Source organism: Colius striatus, chromosome 1 (genome assembly GCF_028858725.1).
Source record: "Colius striatus isolate bColStr4 chromosome 1, bColStr4.1.hap1, whole genome shotgun sequence".
Classification (NCBI taxonomy): Eukaryota; Metazoa; Chordata; class Aves; order Coliiformes; family Coliidae; genus Colius; species Colius striatus.
In genome coordinates, this window is record NC_084759.1 from 144,761,573 (window position 1) to 144,778,590 (window position 17,018).

The 17,018-nt window shown below is 41.2% G+C and overlaps 1 protein-coding gene across 1 annotated transcript; it reads left to right on the forward strand.

Annotated features, from left to right (window-relative positions):
- The first annotated feature begins 712 nt into the window (after nt 1–712).
- On the forward strand, nt 713–8,158 carry STMP1 (short transmembrane mitochondrial protein 1). The gene is made up of 3 exons (XM_061988892.1): nt 713–916; nt 5,471–5,524; nt 7,695–8,158. Exons 1-3 carry the CDS (start codon nt 902–904, stop codon nt 7,773–7,775), a joined length of 150 nt encoding a protein of 49 aa, XP_061844876.1. The 5' UTR covers nt 713–901; the 3' UTR covers nt 7,776–8,158.
- The last annotated feature ends 8,860 nt before the right edge of the window (nt 8,159–17,018 follow it).

Below are 17,018 nucleotides of genomic sequence, written 5' to 3' on the forward strand. Positions count from 1 at the left end.
AATAAATAAAAAGAGAAAACTGTCTTTCTGCCTTCTCTAGCATGAGAGGCTGAGATTTTCTAAGCATTGAGCCAAAGGACGCCCAAATCATACAGGATTTAGAATCACAGAACGGAAGGGGTTGGAAGGGACCTCTAGAGACCATTCAGTCCAACTCCCCTGCTCAAGCAGATGTGACTAGATGAAGTCACACAGGAATGTGCACAGGTAGGTTTTGAAACTCCCAGAGGAGACTCCACACCCTCCCTGGGCAGCCTGTGCCAGGGCTCCATCATCCTTACAGAAAAGCAGATTTTCCTTGTGTTTAAGTGGAACCTTTTGTGTTGCAGCTCATTATTCCAGCTCCATTACTCCTAGTCCTGTGACTTCACACTACAGAAAAAAAACTGTCACCCCATCATCTTGACATCCTTTAGGTACTTAATAATTGTTGATGAGGTCTCCTGACAGAGATTGAGCTGGCTATTAATTTTGCGCAAATCAAGATGCCCAGTTCCCTTGATTTTTTTCCTTGAAGACTACAGCTTGAAATTACCCGTTCTATAAAAACTCGGGCAGCGCCTCGGGAGTGGTAAGCTCGATGGTCAGCACCACACGATTCCGCGAGCAGCGGGAGTATGACCATAAAAGTCAGCCCAGCGCCCTCTTTGCGCGTCTTCTTATCCCATGAAGTATCGGGGACGAGGCCCGAGTGACCGCGCTACGCATGTCCCTCCGGGGCGCCAGCGGCCCGCGGCCCGGTGACCAGAAGCTGCAGGGGCGCGGGCGGGCGGCGCCCGGCTCACCCCTCCCCGCAGCGACGGTGAGGGCGGGCCAGCACCCGGAAGAGGAGCCATCACCACCGCCGCCCGCCTGACTTTCCCAGCAAGCAGGCGGGCAGGGACAGAGGCAAGCAGGCGCCATGCTGCAGTTCCTGGTAAGGCTCCGCGGGGCGGTGGCGCCGCCGCCGTGTCGCGATGGGACAGGGCGGAGCGGAACGAGGCGGGCGGCGGGGCCGCTCCTCAGTGAGGTGTTGGTGGAGTCACCGCCCGAGCCCGCGCCCCGCCGCGGGAAGGCCTGGAGGGTGGGCCGCCTTCTCCCGCCGCTCTCCCTGCCCGAGGGCCTGGCGGCAGCCTGTCCCCTCAGCCCTGCGCTAGCTGCCTTGTACCTTGGGCGCTCCCGCCCTGCGGCGTGACTCAGTCCCGTGGCCGTGAGGCCGCTTCCGTGGGGCGGCTGCTCCTGGTGTTGGCCCTCGGGCAGCGCAGCATCCCTGTGACTTCGGCTTCGGGCGGTTTGTCTTCTCCGGCTCTTTCCAATCCGCTTTGAGTTTTCTGAGTCGCCGGGTCCCGCTTTTCTGTGCCTGCCGTGTACTGCCCGGTTTTACCCTGCTCCCTGCGGAACTGTGCATTAAAACTGCTCTGAAAATGAAGTTCCTGCCGCGTTTTTTTTTTTAGCCGAGTCGTGTCCTTAATTTGCCTCGGAGATTGCAGGTTTTGTTTGCTCACGGTGATGCCCTCCTGCCGCTCAAATGTCTTTGTGTTGGCATATGTGCCTCCCTCCTTTTGCTTTGCAGTCCTTGCCATTTTTGTCGGCCCTAAAAAATTGTCCCTAAAGATGTGGCTTTATATATATAGAAATATATGTAAGTTTATACAAGGGCTCAAGTTTCACTGCTGTCTTTCATTGAATCTGCTTAAGAACAGCAAAATAGTAGACCAAATGTTTTGTATTTAGCTTATTTTAACATTCCTTTCTATGTGTTCCCCTAAACTCTTTGGGGTGTCTGAAGTTAGATGCCTGGCTACTCTTCATGAAATATTTGATTGATGCTGATATTTTGTTACTGACAAGTGAGGAAATAAATTACTGGCCAAAAATAAGAAAAGCTGTTTTTTGCTGCAGCAAAGCATGTAAATAGCCTCCTGTTTTTCATTCTTGTGACACGAGGGAGACTCTAGGCTTTTAGTTGTGTTCGGATATGTCCCAGTAAGTACAAACAAAAAGTGATATTTCTTCGTTTGTTGAAAGAAGAGTAATTTCACCAGCTAATCAGTTTCATACCAAGTGTTGATACAAAGCAAGAAGAGATGGCCTGTTGTAAGTTGGGAGAGTGTTGTGTGTTTTTATAAAAAGAATACATGAAGCCCATTTCTTATCTCAAATTCATAATAACAAGTGTGAAAGCCTAAGTCATTTCTGTCACTATTTATAGTCTCTCCCTACTCTCATAAAAACACTCAGTAAGGGTAAACAAGCTTAGCTACACACAAAGTTTTTGTGTTTATCCACTCTTCTAACTACTTTTTGTTGTTGCTTGACAAAAAATTGTTAGTAATTATGACTTCATTAGATGAATTAGAAAATTACAAAAAACAATATATTAATTTGAGGTTTAGTCTCCCCTTGGGTGTTTGACTTGCTCTCCTTTGTTAGGGCTGTAGCTGGTAGATAAGGGGATAATCTCACAAACCTTACACGTGTGCTATCCAGAGTTAAGCATTAAATAAACATTTGTTTAAAATGCAACTTGAAATGCTGGATAGAAATTAGTAGACCTCGAACTCTCATCAGCCTGTTGTTGTTAGTTAACATGCACATTTTAATTGTCTAAGTGTTTGACTTTCCACGATTGAAGTCTCAATAGTGAATTTTTCTCCTCTTCTTGAATTCTGTACCAAGTAAGGTTTATCACACAACAGAATATGATATTTATCCCACCTTTAGAAATGTTCTGGGTTGAAGGCCTAGAAAATTGACAGTAAACAAGGAGCTGGTTTGTATTTTCCAGTGACTTCTCAGACAGTGCTAAATTGTCCTCTGCTGGAATGATGCTCTCCATTAAAAGGAATCTCAAGTCTGGTTTACATCAGTGCAATATTTGTTAATATCTCCCAGAGTACTTCTTGATAAATGAAACTGCAAGAGCAAATGATAACCAGTGTAGTACACACAGAAATAACTCTGCTTTTTCTTTAAATGTTAAACCCGAACTCTCTAAAAAGTAATAATAAACAAAGAATAAAACCAAAATTCTGTTTAAGAAAATGCTGAAGTAACTTGCAGTCATGGTTCATCTGTCAGATTTCAACCAATTTTAGTTTTCTGTAGCTAGCTTTTCACCAGTGATGCTTACAGAGTCTGAATCACTCAAAAGATGAGCTGTGCTGTATCCTGCTTTGGGCATGGAAAAGTTACCAAGTCAGGATGTGATGGGAAAGTTGCTATTGTGGACAGTGCCTTTATTTTTCTAAAAATGTTATTATTTTGACAGTGGTGACTGTGAGCAATAAACATTATCTTAAATAGAACTGGCCTCAGCTGTCATTTAAGAGTGATTTTTCTATTGACAATGGGTGAAGGCTCAATATAAGTAGCATCTCCTTCTAAAATAGTCAAATTAGCTTTCATGGTATAGGAAGTACTTTTTAAGAAATGTAATGATAAAAATAAAATCAAGGATCCTTAGGAGTTGCTGAAAAATCTCATCACCTGTCTTTGAAGAGAGGAAATTCTTTCACTCCAACAAGTGTTGTTACACTTGAGGATTTTCCTCAGCTGGCAAACAGGATCTGGGCTAGGAACTGTGCTTCAGTTTTGCCCTCTCTCTCCTTCCAAGGTGTGTGTTCACATACACCCTTCAGCACCTAAGAGTTTGCATGGTTGTCAAAAGAGGTTGTGCCCTGCATCAAACCAACAGCACTTTCCTGGCTTAGAAGAGCCCCTAGAACAGAGTGGATTTGGCAGAAAACTGATCTCTTGGTGTCAAAGGGGTCTGAAAAGCGCACAGTTATTGCAGAAGTAGCAGGTTTACATCAGGTTATGTTGGTGGAGGGACTCTAGTCTTAAACCTTTAAGGTGAGACTGAGGTATTTTTGTAGTCACAGCCTCTGTTCTGACTTTCAAGATTGTGAACCTTTTTGGGTTTTTACCATATATTACCACATTATGCCTTTGCATATGCATGTTTCTCTCTATCACTGAGCATCATCTTAGTGGGTTGTTGCTTTAGGCTTTCCAGACTTGGACCTGGAGCTCTGTGATATATAGGTCCCTGCTGCTGTCACCCACATTTTTCATAGAACCATAGAATGGTAGGGGTTGGAAGGGACCTTTAGAGATCATCTAGTCCAACCCCCCTGCAGAAGCAGGGTCACCTAGATCAGGTCGCATAGGAACATGTCCAGATGGGTCTTGAGGACCTCCAAGAAAGGAGCCTCCATAACCCCTCTGGGCAGCCTGTGCCAGGGCTCCCTCACCTGAACAGTGAAATAGCTTTTTCTTATATTTAAATGGAACATTTTGTGCTCCAGCTTCATCCCATTAGCCCTTGTCCTGTTGCTAGCTACAATGGAAAAAAGGGATGTCCCAACCTCCTGACACCCACCCTTTAGATATTTGTAAATATTAACGAGATCCCCCCTCAGTCTCCTCTTTTCTAGACTAAACAGTCCCAGTTCCTGCAGCCTTTCCTCATATGAAAGATGGTCCATTCACCTGATCATCTTGGTGGCCCTGCGCTGGACTCTCTCCAAAAGTTCTCTGTCCCTCTTGAGCTGGGGAGCCCAGAATTGGCACAGGACTCCAGATGAGGCCTCACCAGGGCAGAGTAGAATGGGAGGAGAACCTCCCTTGACCTGCTGTCTGTATTCTTCTTAATGCATCCCAGGATGCCATTGGCCTTCTTGGCCACGAGGGCACATTGCTGGCTCATATTTAGCTTATTATCAATCAGGACTACCAGATCTCTCTACAGAGCTGCTCTTCAGCAGTTTGACCCTCAGCCTGTACTGGTACATGGGGTTGTTCCTTCCCAGATGCAGGACTCTGCACTTGTCCTTGTTGAACTTCATGAGGTTCCTCTCTGCCCAACTCTCAAGCCAGTCAAGATCCCGCTGAATGGCAGCACAGCCTTCTGGGGAATCAGCCAGTCCTCCCAGTTTGGTGTCATCAGCCAACTTGCTGATGGGACACTCTGTCCCCTCATCCAGGTTGTTGATGAGGATATTGAACAAGACTGGCCCCAGAACCAATCCCTGTGGAACTCCACTGGCCACAGGCCTCCAACTCGATTCTGTGCCATAGATCACCACTCTCTGGGCTCTGTCATTCAGCCAGCTCTTGATCCACCTCACTGTCCACTCATCCAATCCATACTTCCTGAGCTTCACAGGAGTTACTGCTTTTGTGAGTGTGCAAAGAATTTTACAAAGGTCATTGTAGTCTTATCCAGATAGCCTTGGAGATGTGTATTGAAGACACAACTGTGCTGCATTTTGGAAATGATGACAAGCTTTTCCATGTGAGGAAGGTGGTAAAATTGCACCTCTCTGGAAGAAAGTTGAAAGATTAAGTAGTAGGGGCATTGAAACTCTTTAGTCTTCACATGCCTAGTAGTATTTGGTTTGTTTTGGTTCTTTTTAATATTTTAACCAATATACTTTTGATGGAGAGATTTTAATTATTTTTTTTTCCTCTATTTCTTCCTTTTTAGCTTGGTTTTACTCTTGGCAATGTGGTTGGGATGTATCTGGCTCAAAACTATGAAGTAAGTATCCTTGTATCTCAGTTAAACATATTCTGAACTGGAATTACAAGACTATTTTCCCTCAGTCAGAATTGAATCAGTCTTTATTTTGCTGATTTATCTTAATTAAACTGAATGCAGATTATACTGGCTTTAGTTACAGGTGAACTTGAATGTAAATGGAACTAAAACATCTACTTCTGATATCTCTGTAATAGAGTAATGCTTAAAGCCTTAACTGGAGTTTGAGCCCTAGAGCACAGGTATGATAAACAGACATCTCTAAACAGATAGAGATAGGAGAAACAGAACATATTTAGCAGCTGCACATGGATTGTACCAGCAGTAAAATACTGGTTTCCTGACTCTAGTAGCCTATATGCTTGCAGTGATTTTCACTCAGAATGTCTGTTGCGTAAAAATCTCTCACATCATGTAAAATTTCTGTCTTTTGTACCAATAATGAAAATAAGTTTTTCCAGCTTTTTTTGAAAACTCAGCACCTGCTCCTACTTCAATGTATTGACCTGCAACCTTTCTTTCCTCCTTTTCTCACAGTGAGAAAGGAAGAAAGTGAACTTCATTTCCTCAGTTCTCACAGGGAACAGAGATTTTTCACTGAGAGAGAGCAGAAGATTTATATCTGAGTCTTCAGTACAAGCTTTTAATTTCTGCCTTGTAAGGGCAGTGCCAGTTAGCTGTTTACAGACTAGAGGAGTTAATGAAATGAACATTATTTTTTATTCCTTTTAGCAATCCATATTAGCCTGGTTTCAAAAACTCAAAGCTATTGAAGATCAAGTCTGTCACATGTATGTTTTGATATACTCTCATATTCAGTATTGAAGTTCTCTTGCTTTCATAATTCTTACTTTTTGCTCCTTGCTCACACACAAACTTTTGTGACGCCTCCTGTCGTCACTCCAGTAAGAGTACAAATGACAGACTGGTGCTTCTTTTGCGATATATTTTACAGCGTTATGAAAATGTAGTCATTAGAACATAGTTTATCAGTATGTATCAATAAGTACAATATAGTGATTCCCTGGCAGCACTAATAAAGTATTGCCACAAGAGGGGGACTTCAGCATTTGATTTGCTGGAAACAGTTCACTGGGAGTGTAATACTGACTTGCAGGATGAATATGGTAATTTTATTGCTGATATTGAAGGTGATTTGTTTTAGATGACATCTAAAATAAATTTGTTATAATGAGGTCCTAATTCTGCAGCTGTATGCACATGTGCTTAGTTATAAGCACATAGAGGGCCCTGCTGACAGCAGTGGACTTCTCCTGGCTTAGCTTAAATGTCAGACATGTTACAAGCTGGGCTCTTAGTTTATTGGCTCAAACAGAGACTGACTTTGAAAGAGAACGTAAAAGAAAAACTTAGGATTCAGTTAGTCTGTAAAATCTTAAATTGTCAATTCCTGCTTTTAGCTGGGGTCATGAGATTAATCTACTTGCCTTTGAAAGTTGCTGCTTTTTTTTTTTTTTAAGTTGTCAAAATTTACTATTAAATTACTTTATCAAAATGCTTTTATTTGCAAGAAAAAGCTGAAGTCTTGAAGTTCACATGCGGTAAATTGAATTTTCATTCAAGTGTGAAACTGCAAAAGGTTGCCAATTTGCAATGCAGTAGAGTTCCCCAGTGGGGAATTTTTGTTCCCATAAGATAGACCAGGAGAAGTATTTCTTCATTAATTTCTTGAACATATTTGCTGCTCTTGAATGTCTCTTTTTTTTCTCTTGGTTTGTAACCAGTGTAGTGCAATCTTAATTTCCTCTCAGAAAGTCATTACTAAAGCCTGTGCATCAGCGTTTAAATCGGCTTATCCTTGCCAGTTTTGAGGAAGCCAGACTGGTCTTACTAAATTTCCTGTAAAGTGATCTTTTCTTACCTTCCTCCTGTTGCCATCACGACTGGCTGACTTTTAGTCTTAAAAATCTAAAATATTTCCTGAAGCTTTATGTGAGGTGCCTTCATCTGCTGCTTGCTTGATGTTGCTTTGTTTTTAACCTCTGTGTAAGGTAACACATCCTGGAAGCAAGTATCTTTTAGAAACTGATTTAAACCTCATAGAATTCCGTGCTGTGTTTGTGATACTGTCATTCTTGTTCATGCTGCTCAGGACTTTTGTTAATTTGTGTGATTTTTGTTTTGGTTTTTTTTTTATTTGTCTTCAAAGATTCCTAACATCGCAAAGAAGCTTGAGGATTTTAAGAAGGATGTGGAAGCGAAGAAGAAACCTCCCAGTGACAAGTCCTAAGAGATCAGTGTTACCTAGGTCACCTCTGTGCACGCATCAAGGATGCAATTTACCTTTCAGGCAACAAAGGTCAAGAAGAGGGTTGATGTGGGAGGTTCCTCTGCTTTTAGTCTCCTAGAACTGGAATGTCCCTCTTCTGAAAGAGCAGTCATGAACTTTCCCTGGGACTCATTTTCAAGGGTTTCAGAATTTGGATTTGCAACTGATATGTGACTGAATGAGATCCTTTGTACTTTTCGTTATTGCTTTTCCTAATATTTTGTAACCCGTTTTTACCTGATCCAACTGGAGTCCTGTTAGTCCTGTTATTGTGTGTACCTGACACTTTGTAATACCCTAGTTCTTAAAGTATCACCAAAGAAATTAAATGCATCAAGAAGTAACTTTCAAGGTTTCTTGTCATTTGTCATGAGGAGACTTAACTGTCCTTTCTGCACTCCGTTATTGGAGACAGCAAAACTCAGTTGTCAGACTGAGAAGGAAGGATGGAATCTTCCTCTTTTTCCATTATGTGAAATGGTCACTACACAAACATGGCTGATATCAAGTAGTGTAAAAGGCCATCAACTTTAACCTACGTTTCAAATTCATTTTTTCTTATGTTATTGTCTCTTCCTTTTCTTTCTCCCGCTTCATGGCGTGAAGATGTTAGGAGTGATGGGGAGAATGGGAGACAGAAGAGTTGCTTCCATAAGACATAATTGGGGCATCTGGAGGTCAGCAGTTATGTTTTGAATCCAAACCCTTCACTTTATGTAGTTAGTGATCCAGTTTCTGTAGTTATTATAAGAGTACTTTATTACCATCCCTTGGTGGGGAACAAGAACTAGAGCTCAGAATTTCTAGCAAATATATCTGGTATTCCTATTACTTCTTCATTCCTGTACATGGTCTTCATCCCATTGCATTTGACTCAGTTGTCTACAATGTATTTTTTTAGGATTAGAGCCGTTTACATACTGTCCGCCATGTTATTTGTCTGATATCCTCCTCTTCAGCCATTGCTGCCACTAAAAACCGTGGTGTGTGAGGAAATATACATTGTATTGTAGCACTGTCCTCTTCTGTTTGAATGGAAAGCAAGTCTGCATTTGGATACCATTTTACACCTATTTTGTTGTAAATTCTGAATAAAATATTACAGTAATAAGTTTTATTGATTGAAAGATCTATCAATTTTTATTTTTTTATTCTGTAAAATAGCAGAGGCCTGTCAACTCTGTAAGCTGGCTTAAATCACTGAATCCCTTTTACAGTCTTGCAGGACATGAAGAACAAAGAAAAGTACCAGTAAGATATTATTCTTGCTTTTATTAAAAGTACCTGGTGATGGACTGCTATGGACAAGTGGGAGGAACAAGCACAGAGAATGACCTCCATTCATTCAGGCTCTTGATTAAAACACGCCTAGAGTGCCATTAGTGTTTTAGTTAGGATTATACCTTCAAAGTGAATTGTCCATTTTACCATCTTTTTATTCTCTTCACAGGAAAACCACAGAGTGGATTCCATTATGAGGAGGCTAAACCAGATGTGCTTTGATCTCTGTGTGTTTAGTCCATTAGACAGGCCTGGAGACATTCAGAGGGAAAATATTCCAAGCTTTGGGCCCAAACTATTTTGCTCTGTAGACCCAGTGAACTGTTGGAGATGAACATGGCATGAAAGCTTTTTTTTTTAATGTACAGGACTCCTCATGGACCCTACGAGGGGTTTTTACCCTTAACCCCAAAGCCTTTGATTTGGATACATCTGTGTTCATTCCAAGCTCAGAAGTTTTCACTGAATGAGCAGAGAAACATTTATGCAGTACCTGATGCCAAACTTTTACTTTCTTTTCCTAAGTTTGGTGATGGCAGAGTTCCTCCACAGGGCAATCCTGCAATTGAGGAAAGTATTTCTTATCTAAAGGTTCTCTTTCTCAAAGAATATATTTATATGCAAAAATATTTCCCCTGAAGTTACCCATCATTCCTTTTACTATCTGCCCTGAAATGTGTAGCTGACATGAGAACGTTCAGTCTTTGCTAGTGAATATTTGGCAAGTTCAAAAGCCACTCCAAGTCCAAGAGTCTTGGTAGCTGATGTGACCAACTCTCCCTATAGTAAAAATTCAAAATGGATAGAAATGATTTTTGCTACCATTAGTTAACAGAAACCTTGTGGTAGCAGTATCTGATGAAGACAGCAAGAATCTGCTTGGTGAAGGGAAAGTACAGCTGTGTTTAGCTGTTACTGAAGTAGTAATGCAGCTCTGGCCTTGGAAAGGGGTTTCCAGTAGATAGGATTCTTAGACTAGACCAAACCAGACTGAAGGAACTGTCTTCCATGCACATTTCTATAGGAAAGTAAGACAGCACTGCACTGCTACTTTAATGCTTTCATGAATGTGATGAACTTAGTTTCTCCCAGCTTCCTTCTCTCATTCCTTCCTACTCTTGAACAGAGTATTGAAAAATACTGGCTTTAACTCATTCATATTTCATTGCTTGTCACATGAAATTATGTTAGTGTTTCAAATTAGCTATTTCTTTCCTCAGCCATGCTTTATGTTTTTCTCTTTCTTTATACAGAGATGGGAAATAACACTCGAAATTGCTGTATTTATTGCCAAACAGGCCTGTATTACTCTAAAAGTGTAATTTGGAGATGAAACTTCTATATAAGCATTCCAAGCAGATGTTGGGATTTTTTTTTTCCTCTGTCAGATTATGAAGAGAATCAGCTACCATTGTAGTGCTGTAGAAACAAGATATACTGGTAACTGTTAAAGACAGGCCTTTGTAAGTGTTTCACACTTAGCAACACTTTCCATTTTGGCTCCAGCTGTCTTTTTTTGTCCCACATAGTAAAGCTGGAGTGCTGGATAACATTATAACACAGTTTTTACTGAGTTTGCTGCTACTGTGTGACATGTTTCATCTGGACTCTACCAGATGGTGGTAAAGGTTAACCATACATTTTGTAAGGCAGAAAGACTGTTTGATGCAGATCTTGCATCTGAAGGCTCAGAGGGACTTTGGATGAAGTGATGTGACATCAGGTCACAAAGGGTGAATGTACCTTCAAGATACCTGGGAACAAGTTTCACACTTAACATAGATGCTGTAAATTTCTGCACATTCAACGCCTATGTGCATAGCTGGAATTGCCAGCTAAAATATGCAGTCTTCTTTCCCGTGCTAGAAGTGGTTGCATTCATTTTCATATACTGATTCTTTTGAAAAGTGTCTTAGGAGCTGAAGATTTGAGGCAAAAGGGGAGGAAAGGAACACAGAAACTACTAAGCAGTGTGCTAAATTATTTGTGACTGTTATCTTGTAATATAAAATACTACTCTAAAGCTCTTGTAGACCATCTTCAGCTGAATACAATAAAGAGTTAATACTGAAAGTGTACAAAATGCCAGATAGCAAAGTTAATTCTAAGTTTACTGGGCACCAGAGTGCCAATAAGGACAGTAAGTTTACCTCTCAAAACTTTGTAACATAAAATGGCACTACTCATGTTAGTAAAGCCACAGCTCCTCATCTCATGATGTGTGCTCCATGCATTGATCTTCATGGCTCTTGGGCAGGACTTGCTCCAATATGTCCACATACCTTTTGTACTGGGGAGCCCAGAACTGGATGTAACAGTCCAGATGTGTTTTACCAGGTCTAAGAAGAGGGAAAGAATCGCCTTCTCCCTCAACCTGTGGAGGATGATCTGCCTGATGCAACTCAGGGTTCTTTTGACCTTTAAGCTCAGCACTTCAGCTAGTTTTTGATCCACCTTATTATTTGGTTATCTAGTCTGTGCTTCATTTTACCTGTGGGGTTCTTGGGGAAGGCCATATCAAAAGCTTTGGCAAACAACATCAATTGCTCTCCTTTCATCCACCAAGCTAGTTGTTTTGTTGTACATGTGCCATGCTGGTCAGGCATCATTTCCCCTTCACAGATTCATGCTGATTACTCCCGGTCACTTTCTTGTCATTTCAATGTTTGGAAACAGCTTCCAGGAGGATTTGCTCCATCACCTTCCCAAGGACTGAAGTGTAACTGACCAGCCCAGAGTTCCCTAAGTCTTTCTTTTTTTAAGATAGGAGTGATATTTGCTTTCTTCCAGTCCTCAGGGATCTACCTGGATCACCTTAACCTTTAAAGGACAATAAAATAGCCTCAACAGCTAGCTCCCTCAGCATTTCTTTTTGTAGCTTATGTGCCTATAGAGGACTTTCTTGTTATAAAATCAGGAGTCAAAGGTAATTCTAGTGCAGTCAGTATCCTCACCAGTGGAGCACAGCCCCACAGATCTCCACACAGGAGGCAGCACTACTGGCTCATAAAAGGGTTCACTGTCAGCTCCAGGCACAGCAAGGGATTGAACCAGGCCTAAGGTCTATCCCAAGAAATCTGTTGAGGAAAAGGAGACAATGATAGAGACCTGACTAGAGATGAAGGTAAAGCCCAGGCTCAGCATGCATCCAAGAGAAAAGGCAGATAGGAGCTTGGAGCTCCACATCTGTGTTTAACTGGAGCTTGTGGGTCCAAGGAAAGAGCCGTTAAGGCTCTTTAATCCTTTATGCCATTAAGCCCTGGCATTAGCTTTCCTTAGCCCATTTGACTCAATTATATCTCTAGTACCTGCAGCCGCTTTCTGTAAAAGCAGGTTATACTTCAGAGGAATTACTCAAGGACAGGAAGAAGCTTAATGAAGCCAGCTCATTTTTCTTTATGCTTTTACATTAGATAGCGTCATCTACATCAGAAACTTTTATTATGAATTCATTACTTTCTTGAAAAATAAAGATACATGACTCCTGTAAATGTAGAGTACCACGCTTCACAGGGATTTCTGATGGGTAAAATCAGGCAGCACAGGACATTTCTCAGTGGTGATTCTGAGGGAAGTTGTGGTATGACTCAAAAAAAAAATTTTGCCTTCATGAAGGCAGAATTCTTTCCACCATGGCTGTCCTTTATGGTTCTCCTTTGTTCTATCGTGCTGGCAGCTGTGTGCACCAACAGCTGTTATAACTCCTCTGTGAATGCTTTCTTGTTATACATGCTGGGCATATGGAACTGTGCTTTGAAGGGCCCAGATTACTGTCGGTCCAGATTACAGATGGCCCTTAGATGACTGGTGAATATGAAACATTGATGAAATTGGAATTTTCAGAATTGAGGAGTTGATTTTGTAAGCCTAGATTATACCAGTGTTTGCAGAAACATGATCGTGAGTTGGTATTTGTATGTAAAAGTCCTCTGTATGTGACGCAGAATTATTTTGATTATTAGGAAGTGAGTGTGGGTATTGGAGTGCACACCTTACTAGTAAACTCCATAGAGGAATTTCCAGTACAGCTCTTTTATCTTTGCCTCAGAAGGACAAGAAAGATTTAGTTTTATTTGTTACACTTCTCAGTGATGTGTGCTAACATTTACTTTACAAAGTCCCAAGCCAAGATAATTTTTATTGGAATTTGTACTGAGATGAAATAACTTTTCACCTGAAACATACATTAATCACAGTCATGTTAACTTTCTTGAAAAATAAACCAAAATTTCATAAATTGCCTTCAGAATAGAAGTTCCTGACAAAGTCAATTATTTCTTTAATACATCTGGAAAATATCTCATTCTTGTAAAACACCAACTCAGCCCACAACTGCACTAGTAACTTTCCTACCCTGTGAGCCCTAACACTCTAGTGGAAAATACTGGGAGTTCTCTGTCGAAACAAGGATTCGGCAACATTTCATCATACTCATTAGAACACTTCTCTGACAGCTGTATGTACCCTTGGGTTCAAAGGTACAACTTGAGTAGTAAGATACTAACTAATGTGCGAAAAAAAAATTAAAGGTCTGTTTTAAAATTTGTTATTCACGTTTTCTGCAAACCACAGAGAACTGAACAACCCATGTCAAGGTATTAATTAGAGCAGTCATACTCTTCTACTTTTCCTGAGAAATAAAACATTATCAGCTACAAAATGAAGAATAACTCAGCATAAACGACCTCAGTTTACTTCAGTTAAATTTTTTTGTCACTGTGAAAAAATATCTATGTAGCCTTAATAGGATTCTAGTAAAAAGTAATATAAAACTGTATAATATACTGCTACTAGTTAATGTGTTTATACTTTTTGGATAGGAATCTTAAATTGTGGACTGAAAGTGGAACTTTTATTTTCAAGTCTTGCTCTATACACTGAATGCTAAAAACATCACCTACTCTAGGTGGCCCTGCTCTGTCAAGCAGGTTAGACTAGATGATCTTTCGAGGTCCCTTCCAACCCTTATGATTCTGTGATTCATTTACTGCTATTTTCCTTTGTGGTGTTCTGATTCTGCCATTAAATATTTTCTCATGTACCTTCTATGTCTTCGGTGAAATGAAAGGAATTATACATGTACACTTAAGGGCAGAATCTGGCTGTATGTGCATTCACCAACAGATCTGATATGGAAAAAGGGACAGTATAGCACACTGCCTTCCTGCACATACCTGGTGCAACATGACAGTGACAGGCTTCAGCAGCTGTGGAAATGGAAGTGTGCTGAGAGCATCGAAATGAGAGGGAAGGCTGCTGAGGAGACTGCTTGCCTGAGTCCACTCCAAATTTCTCTGCAGCAGTGTCATGAGACACAAACTATGCCAGAGACTCATGGAAATGTTTCTGAAGAACTAGTACTTGAGATGTGCAACACAGCAGCAAGCAATTTCCATTTACCTAGTGCAATTGCTGTTATTACCGGAGAGTGTTGGTGGTCACCCTTTTTGATCTGTAAGTAATCCTAGACCTCCCTAAAGCTGATTGGCATGCCAGCTGCTCAACTCTTTTGTAAGTGAGAATATCCTATGTTCATATTCCCTGGGAAAGGTGTGGGATGGCAAGGTCTGATGGGAGCTCAGCTGAGCCAAGAAATAAGTATTGGGACAGTGAAGAATGATTTGTTGCCAAGCAGCTAAGCAATTTGAAGAAGCTGGTGGATGAACCATGAAGTGGAAAGGATTAGAGGATGAACACACAGTAAAAGGCATAGAGCAACTAAAACCTTGGGAAGAGAGCAAGACAGAGAGTTTTTTGTCAGGGAGAATGGTTGAAAGTAACTCTGAGGACTGTGAACAAAGAGGTGTCCTGCTTGTGCCTGGGGACAGCATCTGTGATATTGCAGACACCTGCAACTGCTGAAGTGCTTATGCCTGGAAAAAGTTGCCCTTGTTGGTGGGAGGGCGTTGCAACCTCTCTGTCCTGCTTTAGTGGCTTCAGTACTGGGTGCAGCTTATTGGGGGGATTGAGCTTGTGCCAGGAGCACCATGGTGAGGCCTGTGCCCAGCAGCAGCTGCTTGCTGGGGAGCAGGAAGACACCCAAGGAGAGGAGCTGGAGTGACGTGGAGGATCTGGATCCCAGGGGCAGGTATGGATTTTGTGTGCTGGGATTCAGCAGAGTGGGAAGCTCAGAACAGGGGGAAGACAGAAATTGAGGAGATGAGAAGAGTTGAAAAAATGAAGCTAAGGTCTTGTTTCATGGATTAGAAGGGCATGGGAAATGCATTGAACCATTGATTCACATAAATACTTTGTTTTTCAAAACCAAATTTACAGAAACTACTATGAATAGCAGTTGTTTTGCTAAGGGATGCTGCTTCTTGCTTTTGGTACAAGGACTGAGATATGCTTTTGCCATTTTCTCATTTTACTCCCCCTCTGCCTACCCGTGACCTCTCACTGTATCTGTTTATTCCAAAGACAAGTCTGTGGGATCCCTTTACTGTGACAGAAGCTGTAAACCAACACCTCCTGCTGTCTCAACACTACTTCCCTAAGGGCTTGGTGGGTTATGAGGTGAGATATATCCTATTTATATATTTTCATAGAGCATCACAATGTGCAGTAGTGAATAATTTATTTTATTGACATTTAATTTTTGTAGAATAGACATTCACCCTAACATCTAGAGAGCTTAGATTATAAATGGAAAGCATAAAAATTCATTAAAGTGTATGTGTGAGGAGTGCGAATACGTGAGATTACATGCAGCTTAGATGCATTGACATTAAAGAAATTATTAAAACCAGGACATAATACAAGAGAAGGTTTACCAAGTATCACAGGGATCCAGTCAGAAAAGAAGAGCATTCACTTTGCAGATGATAAAGAGATTGGCCTTTTGGTTTGGTAGTTATCCACTCTGTCTCAGTTTCCTGTATTTGAAGTTCCTGTTCTCTGGACTGCCAGAGTGCAGGCGGGTGTGATGTTCAGGTGAGAGAGTGCACGATAAGGACATACACCAGCACCATTCTACTTCAGCCCTCTCCCTTCTGACTCATGGAGAAACACTGAATGCCATCTTGAATGAGATTGTAGTTTCTCCATCAGGGGAACAGTAACTGTATAACTATTTAAACAGCAACCAAAGAGAGAGGAGAGCAATGGGTGTGTTGACCTGGTAAGGTTTTGCTGGTCACACCTTCTCATGCTGAAAAAGCTCCCACTTCAGTACAATGATAAGATAAGAAGGTATTGAACAAGACTTTCTGTTTCTGAAGCTCTTCTTTCCAAAGCAGAGATTGCAAGTACTGCAGTATTGGACTTTATACTCGTACTGTAGAAAAAAGACATTTCTCCTTCTGAGGAGACTTCTCCTTCCTATCTGTGTGATGGTTTCTGTTATCCCTTTGAAGTGCTGTAGCTGGTGATTGGTAGCTGTGTTTCCATCCAGACCATATGGGTTAGGTGGGAAATTGTTTTTTTTTCCTACACAGTGATGAGTCACCTCAAAAGAAGAATGATAATGTACCTTCAGAATAAGTAGGCTTATAAAACTGGGAATGAACCTCACTTGTGGTAGGACAGAATATTCTCCTACTCAGTACACCCATGTATTTGTACTTGTCTATGTCAATGCAGTCCTATATCACATTTTACAAGTCCTACTTAATTGTTTTAGGGCATGAAAAAGACATAGACAAAGGTTTTAGAGAAGAGATTTTTCTCATAGATAATATATCACAGGGAAAACAATAACAAAGCAAAGCTAATCTCTCCTTTTAACTCATGCCGATTTTCAGAGCAGAAAGGTTTAAGCAGACCACCTTCAGGTGGATTCTCTTCATGGTTTTGCTATGAATAATGGTTCTATGTACACACAAGTTTTCTCCTTTCTTTCATATGTGCAACATATGCTTAATATTTTGTCCCAACTTGCTTTGGTCTTGCACTTTTTTCTGGTTTTTTTTTTTTCATTGGAGA